An 18,548-nucleotide genomic window follows, 5' to 3' on the forward strand; every position below is an offset into this window, starting at 1 on the left:
TATGGAATGGTAAATGGGTCATTGGCAGTTCTGTATATTGTAAAATGACTTGTGTTTTTTTTTTATTTGCTTACAAGATTAAAAGTGAAAAAGAAAATACGAGTACAAAACAAAAGATGAACAAAAGATTTGGGTAAAGGTAAAATAAATGACGGACAACAAATGGGGTTCATTGCCATGAGATGTATGCATGATAAGGGTGACACCACAGAGAAGTGGGCTTTTACGAACTTATTCAAAGAAGAGGATAGGACAGTCTGGCTGGTTAGCTTTCACAGACTGAAAGAAAAAATTTGTCGCATTTGTTCTTATACCACATAAATGCATAAACTTGATGTGAAGTAGCCTTGAGGTTTTTATATTTAAAAAAGAAATTGCTAAAAGTAGTTAATTTTCACCTCACTTTATTGGTTTCATGATAAAAAGTTTATTGAATTAATTTAGAAATTATTCAAATAAAGAAATTCATAAGTGTAGTCTTGGAACACCGTTCAACGTTGAAGCACAAAATTATTCGTAATTTAAACTTTGGAATTTTTTAGCGGTCAAACGGTCGAATGACAACATCGACTTAGTCAACCTGAATGAAAGACAGCACAGTGGTTCGAAACCACCGACATCCCAACGCAGCTCTGATTAAACGAATTACTCACCATCTACAACAAATTCTGACCAAGGTTAGAAAACATAAGACACGAACTTCAAATCCTTAGACCTAAGCCAATCCGTTGTTGACATGACAAAACCTTTGTTTAGTTCTCATATCCAATCGAAGTAAACCTTCCGTAAGTCCCTTTCACACATGATTCCTTTCTTCTAACTTCAAACCTAACTATTCGTCCTGCCAGAATTATGGAACTATTGTTATACAACCCTAACCAGCAAGTAGCACCATGAAATTTTATTGTATTTAAATACCATCAGCACCAGAACTTCACCTCCATCTATACTAAAGGATACATCAATTACTTTATTAATCAAAAGAGAGACGTCAATTATAGGCAAATCATCATACTTTCAACCAACAGGACAACTAAGAGTACGTTGTCCCGAACGCCCTTGGAAACCAAGAGCATCACGGTACAAATATCAACATCTACCCATCTACATCTACGAGTAGAATCAATTCCACAGAGGCTAGATGGAAGAGAACAACTTTGCATTTTTATATTAAAATCCATTAAAAGAGTACTTAGTGACTTCTTGTAATAACTCGACGAAATATCATAATAAGGAACTCTGTACAACACTTCAATGAGTTCCAAAAGAAACTCTGAGCCATCAAACGAAAAGCAGGTACATTCAGGAAGATTAATATTCGTCTGCAACTTTTGCAAAACAAAAAAAAAAACAGCGAGCCTAGTTTCTTACCCAATAATAGCCCCAGAAAGTCGAAGACATCATATGAAACCTATCTAGGTTCTAGAAGCGTTCCGGTTTAAAAAATGTACTCAACGCAGTTGGGTCTAGTGTGATCAGAGAACCAGAATACGATTAATGACGATTATTAAAACATTGCACCACAGTCAATCTTCCGAATGAAGTATAGCTAATAGCCAGAACCAGATAAAATTATCTCGGGGTCAAATTCAATGAGCTGTTCCAATTCAAAAAAAAATCCATAGCCAAGCAAAATGTAAGGTACATTATCAGCTACAGCTTTCCAATTTCTAATATTTCTTAGGTTTTGCATGGAGAAAGTCAGTTCAATTTATCTTTCTTTAACGACATTTCGGGAATGTGTATCCCCTCTTACAGGTCTTTATTTAAAAACAATACAAAAGGCAAATTCTTAAGGATGGCGAGAAGTACATATAATTGGCTCCTTTTTGATCAAATAAATCAGGTGATCTTAATTGTTTTAGAAATGGTAAAACTCAAATCTGTTCAAGTAGTTATCCCTTCATTGTTTTTTGACTCAGAAATGATAAATGAAGTCATCGTAAGTTACTGCTGGCCACAATGATACCCATCCATTAACCCTTGTAGGTCCTCTTGACATACCTACTGAGTTTAAGTTTCAAAGTCCACAAAAAAAGGATTTTGGAAAATTATCTAGAACGGGTCTGTAAATCACAGTATCCTGAACTGGGCTCAAGTAAGACTAAGGTCCGATTTGTTCACACTCGATTTTCTTTAAACCAAGGATTTTTCTATGAAATAATCCTTGATTAAATGATAATCGACTGTGAACAAACTGGCCCTAAACAGTTAAACAAAAAATGTTTCAAAGTATATGTTTCCAAATATTAGTTCTACTTTTCCGTAAGATTCTCGATGGACCTTCTGTTGTTTATACTATCCCAGTGCGAAAGAATTTTCGGAAGTATGTGTAGGAGTGATAGGAGAAAGCTTTTACGCATTGCTTTTGTCAGTCTGTAAGAAATACTAGCGAGCAAAGTCATTAGTGTTGACATCCTAAAAAAAAAACTTTTCAATAGCGCGAGTGATCTTCAATTTGTAGCGCCAGACTCAAACACATAAGGTGCCATAGTTCTCTGAAGAGGTAATCTTCAACGGAGTATCTAATTTTTGATGTCTTTTGCCATGAATTCATCGAATCGTCAAACCAAAATAGTTACTAATTTATCGGTGGTTTCGGCGATTTATACGAAATCAGTCATATTTCCTTCCTATACTGCACGAGTTGAACCATAATTTTGCTTGATTTTATCAAGCATAAATATATAGCTTGCCAAAAGATTTCAAAAGTCTCTGATTTATTTTGAAGATTTTAAAAAGGATTAGGTATCGTCTTATAAAACTGAAATTAATTTTATCTGTTGATATGTAGTTCAATGTCAACAAGTAAAAACCAAGACATTGATTGATTTATAGTTCAGTTATTCTCTAGCAAACATTCAATAAATCTAGAAAAGGGTAAGAAAAGGTACGAAAATCACTATAAATAATTTAGGCGGACCGAAATTTAAAAACATTAATTACAGAAAAACAAATCAACCGTTTTGTTCAAATCAAACTTTTCATCATACCTTCTTAATGATACCATTTCAATCATGTAACCAATTGCTTAATTGCACTTCACATTAGTTTCAGGTAAACCTTTTGTATACTAAAAATGCACTTTTTTCTGATGTTAAGCAAATGCATCTCTTTGTCACTTTTTTTTTACAGATTCAAACTTTCCTATTGACTATGTATCTTTTATCTTTTTTTTTTGTTTTCTTTTTAATTCAAATAAATTCACAATAATATAAACTCAAAATACTATAAATGATGACAACGATTATGTCACATCGTTTTTTTGCGGTTCTTAATTATTATCAAACTCAACTCAGACGTAACCACAAACGAACGACCCACAACATCGTCAATAATTTCTGTTGACGACTAAGACGATGCGACGATGACGAAGACGATGACGAAGACGACAATAATACACTCCTATAGACGGGGATAAAACACCAAGATATTTAAATTCAGAACCAAAAGGAAGTATTTATTCACTGATGTGTTTACTGGCACACCTCAAGCATTTGTTTTTGCTACTATAATTACACTTTCTTGAGACTAATTGCCGTTATAACGGTATACTCGCGTCTTTATTGGAAATTGATGAACAAATGAGAAGTGCGCTAGTTGTGAGTCCTAGGTACTACTACTAGGTGGGTAAGTGTACATCATGGGAATCGAATCAGTATTATGTACTATACAATACTCTGCTTGTAGGTCTGTCGTCTGCCTACTTAAGTCTCTTACGCCTTAGCCTGAGTAAGCTTTTACATACATAGGTATAGTGGAAGAGAAGGAAGCCCTTGCAATAGTTGCTACTAGAAAATTAAAAAAAAAAAAAACAACAACAGCAACAAACAACAACAAACCAGAAACTATCTGTGAGGGTTGACTTGATTATGGTGAAACAATTTTTGTTCTTTTTTTACGTTTTTTTTTTGTTATTATTTTGTTTTTATTTATAAAAATTATTGTTAAGAAACAGTACGGTTCTGTTGATTATAGATACATCTTTTTAAATATCTGTGTTTTTGTTTTTTTAAACTCGCAACGTGCGGAGATAAGAGAACATATAATCATCTGGCCAGGTGGCTAGGAATTCAGTTGACCGAGAAGTCTTAAGTAACTTAAATCAACAGCATTTACATTGGGAGATTTAAAACCATGCAAGAGGATCAAACCGAATATCGGAGAGGGCGGTGGTCGTCTTAAAGAAACATTCTCTCCCTAATACAAACTAAATCATTCTCCCAAACATTCGTAAACTAATAAAAACCCAGTAAAAAGCCGGCTCACTTAGATCTTTTTTGAAGATCATTCATGACTCCTCCCATATATGTACATTAGGGTGGGTCAAAAAAATCGAAATTCTTTTTTTTGAATTGGTACCCCGAAAAATCGATTGCTAGACCCCTCTAGAATATACACACCAAATATGAGGTCTTTATATTAATGGGAAGGTCCTCCGCTTTGCAATTTTCCATTTTTACATCAAGCTTCTACTAAAAAAAAATATTTTTTTTATTAATTGACTTTTTAGCAAATTTCTTTTCAGATTCTTGTAGAAAATTGAACGCTCTACAAAAAAGGCCTTATACTCTTTTTTCGTTTATCTAACCGTTGAATAGATATTTGAGGTAAAAAAATCGAGAAAATCTTTAAAAATTCGTTTTTTGGTCTTAATTTTGTAACAAACTGAAAAATTATAATCATCAAACGCGCAAGACATATTCTTGTTGGAAATTGATTGCTCCACAAAAAAGGTCTTATTAACTTTTTTCATTAATCTAACCATTCTAAAGATATTAGAGGTCAAAGTTAAAAAAAAATATAAAAACTTTTTATATTTAAAAAAAAATTCCAATTCACTGAAACTTCATTATTTTCAAATTAGCAAGATATATTCTTGTAGGGGCTTAAACGTTCTACAAAAAATTCCTTAGAATCAAATTGATTGCTTTAACCGTTTAGAAGATATTCGTATCCAAACCAATGCTCACTGATTTCAATAGTTTTCTTATGACCCGTATGCATTGCGATTTGGATACGAATATCTTCTAAACGGTTAAAGCAATCAATTTCATTCCAAGGAATTTTTTGTAGAACGTTTAAGCCCCTATAAGAATATATCTTGCTAATTTGAAAATAATAAAGTTTCAGTGAATTAGAAATTTTTTAAAAATATAAAATGTTTTTATATTTTTTTTTAACTTTTACCTCGAATATCTTTAGAATGGTTAGATTAATGAAAAAAGTTAATAAGACCTTTTTTGTGGAGCAATCAATTTTCAACAAGAATATGTCTTGCGCGTTTGATCATTATAATTTTTCAATTTGTTACAAAATTAAGACCAAAAAACGAATTTTTAAAGATTTTCTCGATTTTCTTACCTCAAATATCTATTCAACGGTTAGATAAACGAAAAAAGAGTATAAGGCCTTTTTTGTAGAGCGTTCAATTTTCTACAAGAATCTGAAAAGAAATTTGCTAAAAAGTCAATTAATAAAAAAAATATTTTTTTTTAGTAGAAGCTTGATGTAAAAATGGAAAATTGCAAAGCGGAGGACCTTCCCATTAATATAAAGAGCTCATATTTGGTGTGTATATTCTAGAGGGGTCTAGCAATCGATTTTTCGGAGTACCAATTCAAAAAAAAGAATTTCGATTTTTTTGACCCACCCTAATGTACATATTATCTTTCATATGATTCAATGGGCCGAATCTTCTTTCGCCCTCGTACATTGGCAAGTTTTCTGAAAGGCCTTGACATACACGTTCTGAAGAGGTATTCTTACACTGTGGCAAAACCACTGTGTAAGTTTTTTCATCTGTCCTGTGCTACCGGTCTCTTTCCGATTGGATGAAAAAAAGCATTTGTCCACTCTGTCCGCCGGTGAACTGATACTAAATCTATCCAAACAGTGGAAATCTTTACATCGTTTTAAAAAATAAAAATTATTTGGCTTGTGTTTCAATGGCATTTGATAATTTGTCATTAAGCGCCATTACCGAACTTTCAAGCCGTTCAATATACATAGGTCGTATTCGATTGGTTTTGTCTCCGCCTGCAACCGTAATATTCTTACTTCAAAGAATGCCCATCAGTTTACACTTGAGCCCAATTAAGGCCGTACTGTCTAGTATAGAGATCTTTTTTCTTTATTCTTACTACTAGAATGTGGAATTTATTACAGGCCTCAGTGTTTCTCTTCCATTTTGTTGTTTATAACTTCAAAATCAGTGCCCATTGGCTGCTCCTTTTAAAACATTTCCTCCTTTCATAACGCTCGCACTTTGTTAATTCATATTAAGGGTAGCAAATCTTCTTAAACGCGCACAGATTATGAAAAAAATGGAAAACTAGCAACTAGATGCTGACATCGAGTTAATAAATAACAGATAAGCTCAGGAGGTTAACCTCTAATCATCTTTAAAAATAAAGACAATATCTGGACTGACCTTAAATAATGTCGAAAACAATGCATTTTTGCAAGCCTTGTACTTTTTCGAAATTTATCCATAACTGTTCAACTATATAATTCCATTCTCAAAACTAGAATTTTCAAAATAAGTTTGACCGGATACAAAGTCGTATGAAAAACTGACGGCATTTTTACAATTTGGTCGGTATAATCCTAACTCTGTATAATCTTACCGTATGCAAACTTCCACAGCACCCGATAAATTACACAACTGGGCCAGATGCTGGTGGACTGACACTCAAGATCGAATGTGTCACTGGTATTGCAAAAAGTCTGGGATAAGTGATATTAGAGATCGTAAATTAAACTGGAAAGGACAATACGAACAAGAGAAATGGGTATCGGAAGATTTGAATGAAATCGTAGAATTCTCACCTTCAAAATATAGTCGCTGCGGTTTCAACAGCAAATTAATTAAATATTTCAACTTTAAATAGTTGTCCGAAACACCAAAATGGATCACAGTTCATATTGAGACTTTAAGCTATTAAACCAGTACCTGATACCGTCGATAAAATCAACATCAGCAAATATAAAAAAATACAGTCGACTCTCTCAAAGTCGAATTTTCACGGGACACCAAAATTGGTGTCTTTTTTCTTTAAAATTCTTAATTGAAAATGGTCAAAAAGTTTGATTTAGAGGGAAATTCGATATAGAGAGAGTCGACTGTATAAAGTAGCTACTACTGAAAATTCCGTCGTTTTTCTTACGAAGTGCGTGCATTTATTTACCGAATAGTTCAAACAAAAATTAAAAATAAAAAGATTGAACAACAGCAAGTTTATGCTTATAAGTTATAACTGTGGAATCCAGAGGAAAAAAAAAACAAAATCACAAAGAGGGAACATATTCCACCATCATGATAGGCAAATCCATCAAAGGTTGTAACTTTTTCCTCGAAGTGGAAATAGCAATTTCAAAAAAAGATTGAAATATTTTTTGTATTTTGCTTACTCAGGAGTCTGCCGCCAAGTCGTCCTAAAAAAACACTAATTGACACTACATCTATTGTGTTTATGGAGGTTGAGGGAGTAATTAGCAGTACAAGCATAGCAATTCAAAAACTTCGATAAACTAATGATAACCTAAATTGTCTAATGCTTTTATTCACTGTGCGGAGAGTTCAAGTCTACGAAAATGCCTTAATTCTTAAAAAGAATGGGTTATTATTATTATGAAACATTTCACTGAAGTTCTAATATTGATCTTCAAAGGACTGTGAACTACCTCGGAGTCTACATTAAAGAGTAGCTTAAGTCCAAAGCACTCAAGAAATGCTTAGAAATGCTTTTAAAATGCCAAATTGCGTTCCACATCATGCAATCATTGATTTAAAGAACACCCGTACTGAATCAATACAGAAATAACGAGTTCTTGAAGCAACTCCGATTGTTTTATGTACAGGATTTTACTTTAGTTGGCATCAACGAAAATACTTTATCATCCATCACCAGTAAAATAAAATAAAAAACAGATGTGCCTAATCAACAGATCTGCACTGTAAACCCCACTCGAAGAGAGTGAGAGAAAAGCAAAAAAATGAAAGTGCACATTAATTTAGGTATATGAAAAACAAATTGCCTTTTTATTTATACAAACGCTCAATCGTGTGCTTTTAAAAACTTTTTTAAAAATAACTTTTTTGTTTTTAATTAGATTACGCTCCTGCCTCGAATATTGAACCAACTCAACACACAACACCTGCCTGTGAATATTTCGCACGCGCCTCTGGCTCTTACTGGCCGTACACATAAATGTGAGGAAATACAAAATTAAAAAAAAAAATAGAAAAATTCTTACTCCGGAGGTGGCTAAGAATATATCGGGGCATTATTGGGATTTCTTAGGCAACTTAATTGCCAATTTAATTATCGAGCATTTTACGAGCATAAGACTAACAAATATAACAACAATTTATGTGCGTGTGCGTGGTGAAATTGAATAAGAAGATAAACGTTCAATATTGTTGATTTTGTATGAAGAAACAAAAATAGGAATTATGATGTAGTTGTTTCCCAGTCACGACCTAATTAAATTAAATACAATTTTTTGGTTTTTTTTTTTTGCAAAAATAACTTGAGATATTTTTTAGGTTTATGCTTTAAGATTATTGCTGTTGAAATTATTGATATTATTGGTAATCCTTAGTTCATTGTATTTAAAGTATTTGACGAATGCCAGAATTTCCGCTTGATTGCGTCATTTCATCAATTAGGAAAATCCATGCAATAAGTTAAAAGAGTGTTGTTTTATTCTTGTGATGATGCGGTTTTTTTTTAACATTAAAACAATTTGATAAGCTTGCTTTTATTGAAATGAAAAATTACATTTAAAATCTGATACAAGATAAGAGGTACATGGTACGAATTGGCAAAAAAAGTTAATTTTTGTTTTTAATTTTTGCTTGTAAGCTCACTTTGCACGCGAATTTCAGTAAGTGAATAAAACATACTTTAAAATTTTTTCAAAATTTGATATTAAAACTGTACAGATGTATAAGCTGTTTTAAGATCTGGAACTAGATAGTAAATTGTTTTTGCACTCTAGGCGGTTGTGTGTGCCAAAAGTTTAAATAGTTTCGCTATGAACCTTTGAAATCTCTTCAGGCATATCATTATATCATAAGTTTAGTATAAAATAAACTACTAAACAGTCTAGGTGGTGTGAAACCTTGGTTGTGTGATGAAAACTTGGCTCGTATGAACACCAATGGCTTCTTCCAGAGAAAAAGTTCTAAAAGTACCTTAACAATTTATTTTTTTTACTAAAAATTATTCTTTTCTGTATCATATTTGTATGTTTTCTAGCTTGAAAAACTATCAAAGAATAAGTTTGAAAATATTCGCTCCTGTACTTTTCACTTTCAGATTAGATGAGATAAATATTAACAAGCTTAGTAACAAACTTATAATTTTAATATATTTATATACTTAGTTATTTCAGTCTTACAAATTCCATAATTCTTGTCCAAATTTACTCACTCTCCATTATATTTAAAGTCCCCATTAAAAATAAAAAATCTGTCAAATCACATACAAATTTTAAAATTTCCCAACTTTAATGGAGACTTTAAATTAAATGGAATGTGAATAAATTGGGCCTTAAGTTAGTTTTTGGTCCGATGAAGTTAAGTCTTTAGTGCAAAAATATTTTATAAATATTTTATAGTATCAATAGAACCAGTTCGAAAGGATATAGTATTTACATACTATATTCCAGCAAACAGCTAGCGCTGTAGATTTTCTTAGCAATTATTTAAGATTAATAAATAATTAAAAAAAATACTACATTATTTATCTTTGCTTTGTACTTGAATTAAATTCGTTCCAAATAATCATAAAGTGATAAAATTTGGCATGATCTGGAGTGATGGATGATAAACAGGAAAGTCGAACTCTTTCAAAGAAAATTTTTTTTTTGAAGGATATTCGATAATATCTACGAGGAGCCCGAATAGATTAAAAGACTTAGTTTTTGAAATCCAACAAAACTCAAAAAATAAGCTTTTAATTATCTCTTTGAATAACAACATCTTGAAGGTGCTACCACCAAGTGTTTATGGCTAGAGTCAATCCGCCAATCCGATCATCAGACTCCTTTATTCCATTTTATTTTTTATTTAATATGAAAAACTTTTTCCGTCACACTTGAGTATTGAACCTAAACCAACGACAAAGAGAGTTCAGAGGCCAGTACACTACGCACTGCTCCACCTCACCACATTGTAATTTGTGATAAGCGATCTAATGCGGGCATCCTTGACAGGTACGGAGGAATTCAATGGAGTCTGACATCTTATCCAAACAAAAATTCTCCCAGGATCATGGATCTAAATCAAATTGAATCTACTATAATTTACGTCTATTGGACAGGACATGAGCAGAGGAGATGTTGGATTGTTTCTTATTCTTCCTCATCTAAGCAACTTCTACAGAAGTCGTTTAAGACTACGCCAAGTTTTATGGCGTGTCTTTGACACCTATGAGGCAGTGTCTTGTTAGGACACCTATTACAGAGCTGATATGCAATATGCTTAGAGACAATACATTTTTTGAACGTTTTGGATCTAGCCTAGGCGAGGACTGTTTGGTCCTTTGGCATGTTATAATGTTTGACTATCTAGAATTTTAACTAAATGACTAAAGAAATAAAATACATAGACACTAGTTTAACCTTTGTGCAAAAGCTAAATGTTTGCAGTTTTTTACTATTTTATGTTTATTGCTATTGAACTTACTTATTTATTTAATCAGCGCTAGCTTCTTAAAAACAGTAAAATACTTTTTACTACACCCAACAAAAAATATTTAATTTTCAAACTCGCATTCAAATATGAATTTTGATAAAAATTAAAAATAAAAACAAAACTAGAAGCAATCTACATTCACACTATATAAATTTTGCGATAACGTGTTGACTTTTAGTAATAAATAAAAAAAAAAACAAAACCAGAAAGTGATAAGAAGAAAGTAAAGATTAGAACAAAAAATGCTGAATCTATTTAATAATTCCCTAATATTTGAAGAATTTTCTCAACCTTTGACCTGTTTACATAAAATTAAAAAAAAATTCAAATTGATAATAAATAACAATCAAGAGGTTAGGTATAGTTCCAAGTCAGTGAAAACAAGATAAACCCAGAAATGTCCATATAAATGGTAGTAGAAAGAAAGAGGAAGAAAAAGAGAGTGCATTTGAATAGGTATAAATTGACAATATAAACTTTCTTTGGGCAGAAAACAACACAATGAGCTGCAAAACTCTTAACTGCAACCCCACAACCCAGGGTTGGACTGGCCCATAGTTACAAAATAAAAATACATAAAGAACAATGTAAAAAAAAAGTACAAATTCAAATTTCAAACAAAGAAAAAAGGAAAGAACAAGTCTCATAAACCTTTTTTTTTCTTAAATTAATACAGGATTATTCAAATTAATGCTTTTTGTCTAGAAGTCTAAAACTCGGGGGCCTTCGCCTTAGTAATAGACTTGAATCCAGCAAAACTTGTTTAAGCAAAAAAAAAATAATATGTAGTAATAAAACATACATCTAACTTCTAAACTTGGAATTGGATAAGAAAGAGTTCATCTGTAACTAAGTCGATTTTAAAATTATAGCGTTTTTTACATTTTGAAGTGAGATGTATATTTTATTCTTTGTTAAAATAGAGTTATCGCTGAATTCGGGTCTATTACTGAGGGATATTGCCTATTTGCAATAGCAAGTTCAAAAATTTGAAAATCATTATACAGAAAGTTATTCCGCTTTCCAACTGTTTGTAAAGAATTTTCAAATTTTAAAAATTAAAAATAAATAAATTCCATACATTTTCTTAGAAGGAAAAATAAAGACAATAAAGGTCCTCAACTAAAGCCTTGCTCCGGGGCCCCAGCAGCTCAACCTACTCCTCTTGGGCTCTGTTCCCCATACTTCATTTGTTTAATTTTAAGATGTAGGTAATTTTTAAAATTAGAAACGTCAAAAGAAAGATGTGTTGGAAAATATGCAAAAATTAGGTTAAGAAGCACCAAAAATCTTGATAAAAGTATACTTTCCTTTTCCGAGCCAAAACTAAAATTAAAATTTGTTTTGGTTTTTATTGTATGTAACTTTTTTTTAGTTCCGTGGAGGAAGCAGTGGCGCACAGTGGAGAACCTTGTATGGGAGAGTGGAAAAAACTCCGTAAAATCTAAACTACTTGACCGATTTTGTTGAAATTTTCAGGAATAATAGTAATTTCCGTCCACTGCCCCACCCACTAAAGTGAAAAATGGCTATTTAAGTTGGAAAAACTAGAAAACTAGTACTTTTGCATGAAATTTAAATATACTTTTCTGAAGGTTTTCGGTCTGCTGAACTCGAATCCGAAGTCAGAAATAATTTTGAAATATTACCTTTAGAAAATGCAAAAAAAGTTTTTGACTTTTTCGGACCTTATTCTTTTATACAGGGTGATTCAGGAGTAATGTGCCAAAAAGCTAGAGCATGTAGGTTAGGTCGAGATAAGAAAAAAATCGTATGGGAGGGGGGGGGTCTATTCCTCTCCGTTTAGCCGGGAGGGGCAATTTTCTAAAAAATTGACTTAATTTGGAAAAAAAATTATTAAAAATCAACGGTTATACCTACAACAACGTGTTATACTTTTTTGTAAAGTTAAAATCCTCTTCTTTTATTTGGTTTTTAAAAAAAGCTGGTTTTTGAAACAGTTTTTGAAAAATTAATTTTCAAAGTCAAAATTTTGAAAAAAAAAATGAAAAAAAAAATTTTTCAACTAATTTTTCTCAAAATTTTATGTAATTAAGTACTAATTTAGTTTCTTAAATTCGATGCTCTCATTTGTTTACGAGCAAAAACAGAAAACCAGATGCAAAAATGTCTTGTCGTTTTTGAGAAATAAAAATAAAACCAACACAACTTTTTTCTAAGAAAAACCCTTTTTTTTTTTATATTACGTGGAAGGACTTTGGTAAATTGATTTATAAAACTTTAACCCTTTTTTAATTATTTTTTTTTAACCCGGAAGTTTTTTTTCTTATCTCGACCTAACCTACACGCTCTAGCTTTTTGGCACATTACTCCTGAATCACCCTGTATAAGGAAAATTGTGTGAATATATTTAGTAACGGTTTATATAATAACTGATTGCCTTCTTTCAAGACCTGTTTAAATCTTTTCGAAATCTTTTTTACTGCCTGAGATATCTTGAGTTGTTTGGCATGTTATATCTACCATAAAAATTATACCGTCATTATATTCTGTATGATATATGAAGCCAAACACACTTACTACATTTTAAGATATCTCGGGAAATAAAAAAGATATCAAAAATAAAAATTATGATCCTAAGTGGGCTGTAGGTCTGTCTTGGTATTTTAACCCTCTACTGCATACTAAGCCAAATATGGTTTTGTCTGTTTGTATGCACTTTTCTCTTCTCTGTCACAAAAAAATGGTAAAGATTCAATACAATCCTCTTCTTTGTGTTTCTGAGAACCCATAGAGATAGTTGTTTCGTGTGTCCGACACAAAATAAAGGTTTATTTTATGATCACAGGTGAGTCGATCAGTCGTGTGCATTGAAATCGAAAGTGTAGAATATATTCATACTTTAAGTGTTAATTACTGCGTTTGTTTGGAAAGAAAAGTGGAATTAAAAATTTATTTTTGATCGATTGTCTTATTATGTATGCTATGAACCAATTTTTATTGAAAAAAAATTATTGGCCTGGTCTTGGGAGGGCAAAAAGTACGGAAGCCATATTTGGCTTCGTATGCATTAAGGGGTTTTAAATCTACACAATTTGTTAAATTTTTTTGTTGGAAAATTTTGTCCTTTACATTTTTATTTTGCTTGGAAGCTATGTTTTACTTCAGAAATGGAGCCCCTTCGCTTTTAGAGACATTTTTTTATGTTAACCCTATTTCCATAGGCGTAACCACAAAAAATTTAGGGGGAGGAAGCCTCACCTATAATATTTTTCAATCATTTTATTACTTTTTAGTTTTTTTAAGATCTGGGAGTGGGTGAAAATGTTGGAGCAAGACTAACTTCGACAGTGGAAAGAATGTGAACCAGAAGAAATGTTTAAAACGGACGAAAACAAATTGCTTTTCTCGGTTCCATGGCTTAAAATGAGCCAAATTTGAATTAATTCTTAACCTTTTGTAATGCAATGTATTTATTTTACTTTATTTTGTTTTTAAATGATAAATATTTATCTTCATATATTTTTAATTTTATTCTTTACATAATCTGAATAAATAAAATTAGTAAAATTTCTTACCCCTTAATGCATACCAAGCCAAATTTGGCTTATAAACAAATTTTTTAAACAAATTAATTTAAACAAATTTTTTTAATGAAAACCGTATTAAAACAACCAAAAGAACCCATGTAAAGCATTTTTTAATTTTTTCGTCCGCTAATATTAATTCATGCAGTAGAGGGTTAATATTTTGTCGACGTTTCGGACGTGATTACACCCTTCTTCAGGACTCTTAAGTAAAAAATTTTTATTCTAAAAGTACTAAAAAAAAAATCTAAATTAAAATCTATACTTACAATATTATAAAATAATAAATTTTAAGATATTTCTTAAAATTTGTTTTGGTTAATGTTCTGTTATCTCTTTTTTATTTCTTATATTTTTGCAATATTTCAAAATTCAAAAATTGAAGCCTTGAAAAAGACGTTTCAATTAATCGAATTTCAAAATAATGAAATCTAAATTCCACATTTGATAAAAAAATCAAAATTTGATGTTAAATGTTTGTTGTTTAAAAACATATTTTACCTTATTTTTTCGCACAAATAATGTATCGATATATTTTTATCTAATTAGTAAAAGAATCAGTCTAAAAAATTAAGATTAGAGTGTGAACGGAACGTTTAAAAGTAGGTACCAGAATTTTTATGTTTTTGTTTAATTCGACGTTTAAATATATTTTAAATTGACAAACGGTTATTATTTCTTTGGTATAACAACTATTTAACTATAAGAAACCAATATTGAATCCTTAAAATTGTCACTTTCGAATAATAAGGTTTTTTTCCAAGTTTTCCGCACTGTGCGGCGGGCCCTTTTATCATTTTGCCACTCGAGCCCTTATGCCTTAATCTGGCCCTGCCTTAGCCTTACAGAACATCTTACAAATGACATGCAAAAGGCATTTTACATCTTCTTGCTGGTGCAGCCAACCCTCTTTTTCTCCTCCTCCTCCTTACCACCACAACTCTTGATGCTGACCTATGTCCTACAAATCCATTCGTACCTATGTAATAATAAATTTTAACCTAAGAAAGGGCCAACCTGCACCGCAAGAAGAAGAAGAAGAAGCAAACTCTGCAAAAACGAGGACAACAATTTTATAAATGAAAGAATAAAAGCCTGCCGCAAAAAGTGACGCAAAAAAGTGACTTACCCTCTTTTCTTTAAAGATCCTTTACATGTCCTAGATTCCCCAGATGATAAGCAATTCTTTGATTGGTTATCCGTTTTTCTTGGTTTGTGGTAATTATTAATTTTTGTTTTGTTTTTTTTTTTTTTTAAGTCGAAATGAGTGCAAACTGGATTTTAGCTAAACTTTTTAGCTGTATTTATAGATTCCACATCGAATTGATGGATTGGCAATTATGTATTTACAAGATTCGTTTTAGATTAAAACAAAACCACGAAAAAGGTACATTCCTTACACACATTCGAACCAGAGAGAAGAAAGGATGGAGATGGTGGAGCAAAAAAAAAAGAAAAAATTCTGGCGGTGCGCTATCAACCGTGTAAAGATCCCAACCGGATTGGATTCTCTTTTTCGTTTATTTGCAAAATTCAGGGGCTTTTTTTTGCAGAGAAGAAAAAAACTTTCAATTTAACAAAAAATTACTAAACAAACACAACGAAATTGTGGCTGAACAAGAAGAAAGCGATGATGATGATGATTTTGTTTGCATTTGGCGTCGATAAGCAAACTTGAAATATTAACAAAACAGAAGAAAAAAAAAAGTAGTTTTTGTGCGAAGAAAAATTATGCAAATAGAACACAGCAAAAAAAAAAAGAGCACCGTAAAACGCGGCTATTCTTATTGGATTTGATACAATTTGGATATTTGTGATTAAATTGTATGCGTTTTTGTATAAATTATATTTATATTTTGTAGTTGATAAGAATAAAGAATTTGTGCTAATTATTTTTATTATTTTTTTTTTTTCGACGACTCGGTAAAATTTTGCTTGACACTGAAGATGTGACGTCTCTGACGGTTGACGTTTTGTTTTGCAGCAGCCAGAAGAGGCGACATTTCAATTTTTTGACAGATATATAAATGTAATGTGGTGGAATTGGAATAGAAAAATGGCGAATACAGGGGTATAGCGGAAATGAAATGGTTTTGAAATTGCAATAAAAATGACGGTTGAATTTGAAAAAATAATGTGGTGAATTAGTTAAGATGTATAATGAACTAAATTAGTAGATACACAAACCTTATGGTGGTATGTAGAGCGTTCTTTTATTCATTGGAGATGGTGAATTAAGTTTTATATGGTGAAGCTACACTACACTCATTTAAAACAGCGCCACCAAAAAAGTAAGCTAGCGAACGAACTAAAAAATATGTCAAATTTCAAACAGAAATGTATATCTCATCTCCTTACTCCCATTATTAATTCGATCTAAGCGCCCTCGCGACCACTCAGGTAACGAACAAACTAAAAAATTGCACTTCATGATAGTACTATAGATTTTATATACAAAGCACTTGGGAAATAGTTTTCCACGCCACCTAGCACTTGACGTGGAACCCTCAAAATGATATAGAATTTTTTAACCACTTGTAGACCAAGGTCGTAAGTTTTAAAATTAATAATGTCAATAACTATATAATATTCTTCATTATTATATAAATATCTTCATTATTTACTTAGTTATTTCGAAATTTAAGGAATAAACAATAAGTTTAAATAATTTGTCTGTGTATATATATGCAAAAATTCAAATATAAACCTAGGGGAAAGGTGCGGACAATGAGACATTTTTTTTCAAATTTTTAGGCCGTGTGCGAATTGCGTTAAAATGTTGGTTAAAATTTCTACCACGATTAAAATTTGACGTTTGGTTAAAAAAGGGATCAAATTTATTTTTTTGCTGTGCGAATTGGGTTAACATGTATTAAATGGGACTTTTTTCTTGGTACTACTTTGAATAAAATTCCCTCAAGATAAAACAAAAATACCCTCAAAAATGGTTTTTCTTATATTCAATTAACTATTTTTTTTTTAACAAAACCCAGTTGAAAATATATCAAGTTAAATATTCTAGTATGAAAATGTAAGAAATTCTCAATTTCACATACTTTTTTTTGTTTTATCGATAAATTCCCATTTCATTATGATCAAAAAGAAATTTATTAATTCAGTCTTCTAACACTAATTCCTAGTTCACCAGCTGGCAACAAAATAGAAATATATAAAATAAAAAACAAACAAACAATTAGTAGATTTTCAATTTTTCAAGATGAATATTAATTTGAGGAAGTACTTTGTATTAATACTTTTAACATTTCTTAAAATATCAACGCATTATAACAAAAATAATTTCAAATCTATCTTGATCTTTCTATCTTGAGAAACGTCAAATTTTATCCACTAGTGTCAAATTTTACCCTGCTCCGCAGCTGGGTAAATTTTAACCCATTTTATTCACCATGCTAGTGTCAAATTTTAAATTTTAACCAAACGTCATATTTTAACCAACATTTTAACGCAATTCGCACACGACCTTAAGACTGGTACGCAGATTGAGCTAAAGTTTAGCCGAGATAAAATTCCCATACAAGTTAGCTATAATTTGAATGGGATAGTATTTAGCTCGGCTAAAATTTTTCGATAATTTCTATGGGAGCTAAAATTTAGCTCGATCTGCGTACTTAGAGGATATAATATATGCAGTGCTTGTTCCTATACCTAATACATTGTAACGTCATATGCATGGATAGGGGTCGCTGCCGACGCTGATTATTATCTTTCATCTCTTTCTTTCTTCGTTTTTCAATGAGAAGTCCGGTTCCGCAGCTGTAAATAAACACGCTTGTTGATGACAGCAACCAAATGAAAATAAAATGGAGGCATGCACTCATCGAAAAGCTTAGAGAAACTAGAGCCCTCTATAAAAGCTTCACGGAACTAACAGCACAAGCACTCCATATATTATATCCTCTAACCCGACAAACAATTTTGGTTCTATAAAGCTTTACAGATGCAATTGTTGCTTCTGTAAAGCATTATTGAACCAAAATTGTTAGTAGGGAAGTCTGCGTATCAAGCTTTATATTTCAGAAAGTTTCAAAGCTATCTTTACCAATCTTTGAAGTAATATTTTATATACATATATATTTTATTTTAATATTGCTGAAAAAGTTATAATAATTATAGAATGAATGAGAGCATCACATTTAACTAAAATGTAGAAAAAGTCAAAACGTCTCACTGTTTGCAAGCTTGCAAGGGGTGCGATCAGTGAGATGTGAGACAGGCTAAGGCGAACAGTGAGACGGATGAATAAAACAGAAACAAATTGACGAAAACGTCAAGTA

At 31.4% G+C, this 18,548-nt stretch overlaps 1 protein-coding gene across 2 annotated transcripts in view; it reads right to left on the reverse strand.

Annotated features, from left to right (window-relative positions):
• The window catches only part of LOC129907473 (probable beta-hexosaminidase fdl), an 85,188-nt gene extending 69,167 nt beyond the window's left edge, over positions 1 to 16,021 (reverse strand). Inside the window, exon 1 of one of the 2 annotated variants that reach the window (XM_055983729.1) lies at positions 15,383 to 16,021. Coding sequence is in view for 1 of the 2 variants with exons in the window: in XM_055983728.1 (XP_055839703.1) it covers positions 2,994 to 3,019 (26 nt within the window). In the remaining variant the exon portion in view is untranslated. Of the gene's footprint in view, positions 1 to 2,993; positions 3,376 to 15,382 lie in introns of those variants that run through there. The other variant, XM_055983728.1, reaches the window with a different exon arrangement.
• Positions 16,022 to 18,548: the final 2,527 nt, after the last annotated feature.

The sequence above is a fragment of the Episyrphus balteatus genome, chromosome 1 (genome assembly GCF_945859705.1).
Source record: "Episyrphus balteatus chromosome 1, idEpiBalt1.1, whole genome shotgun sequence".
Taxonomy (NCBI): domain Eukaryota; kingdom Metazoa; phylum Arthropoda; class Insecta; order Diptera; family Syrphidae; genus Episyrphus; species Episyrphus balteatus.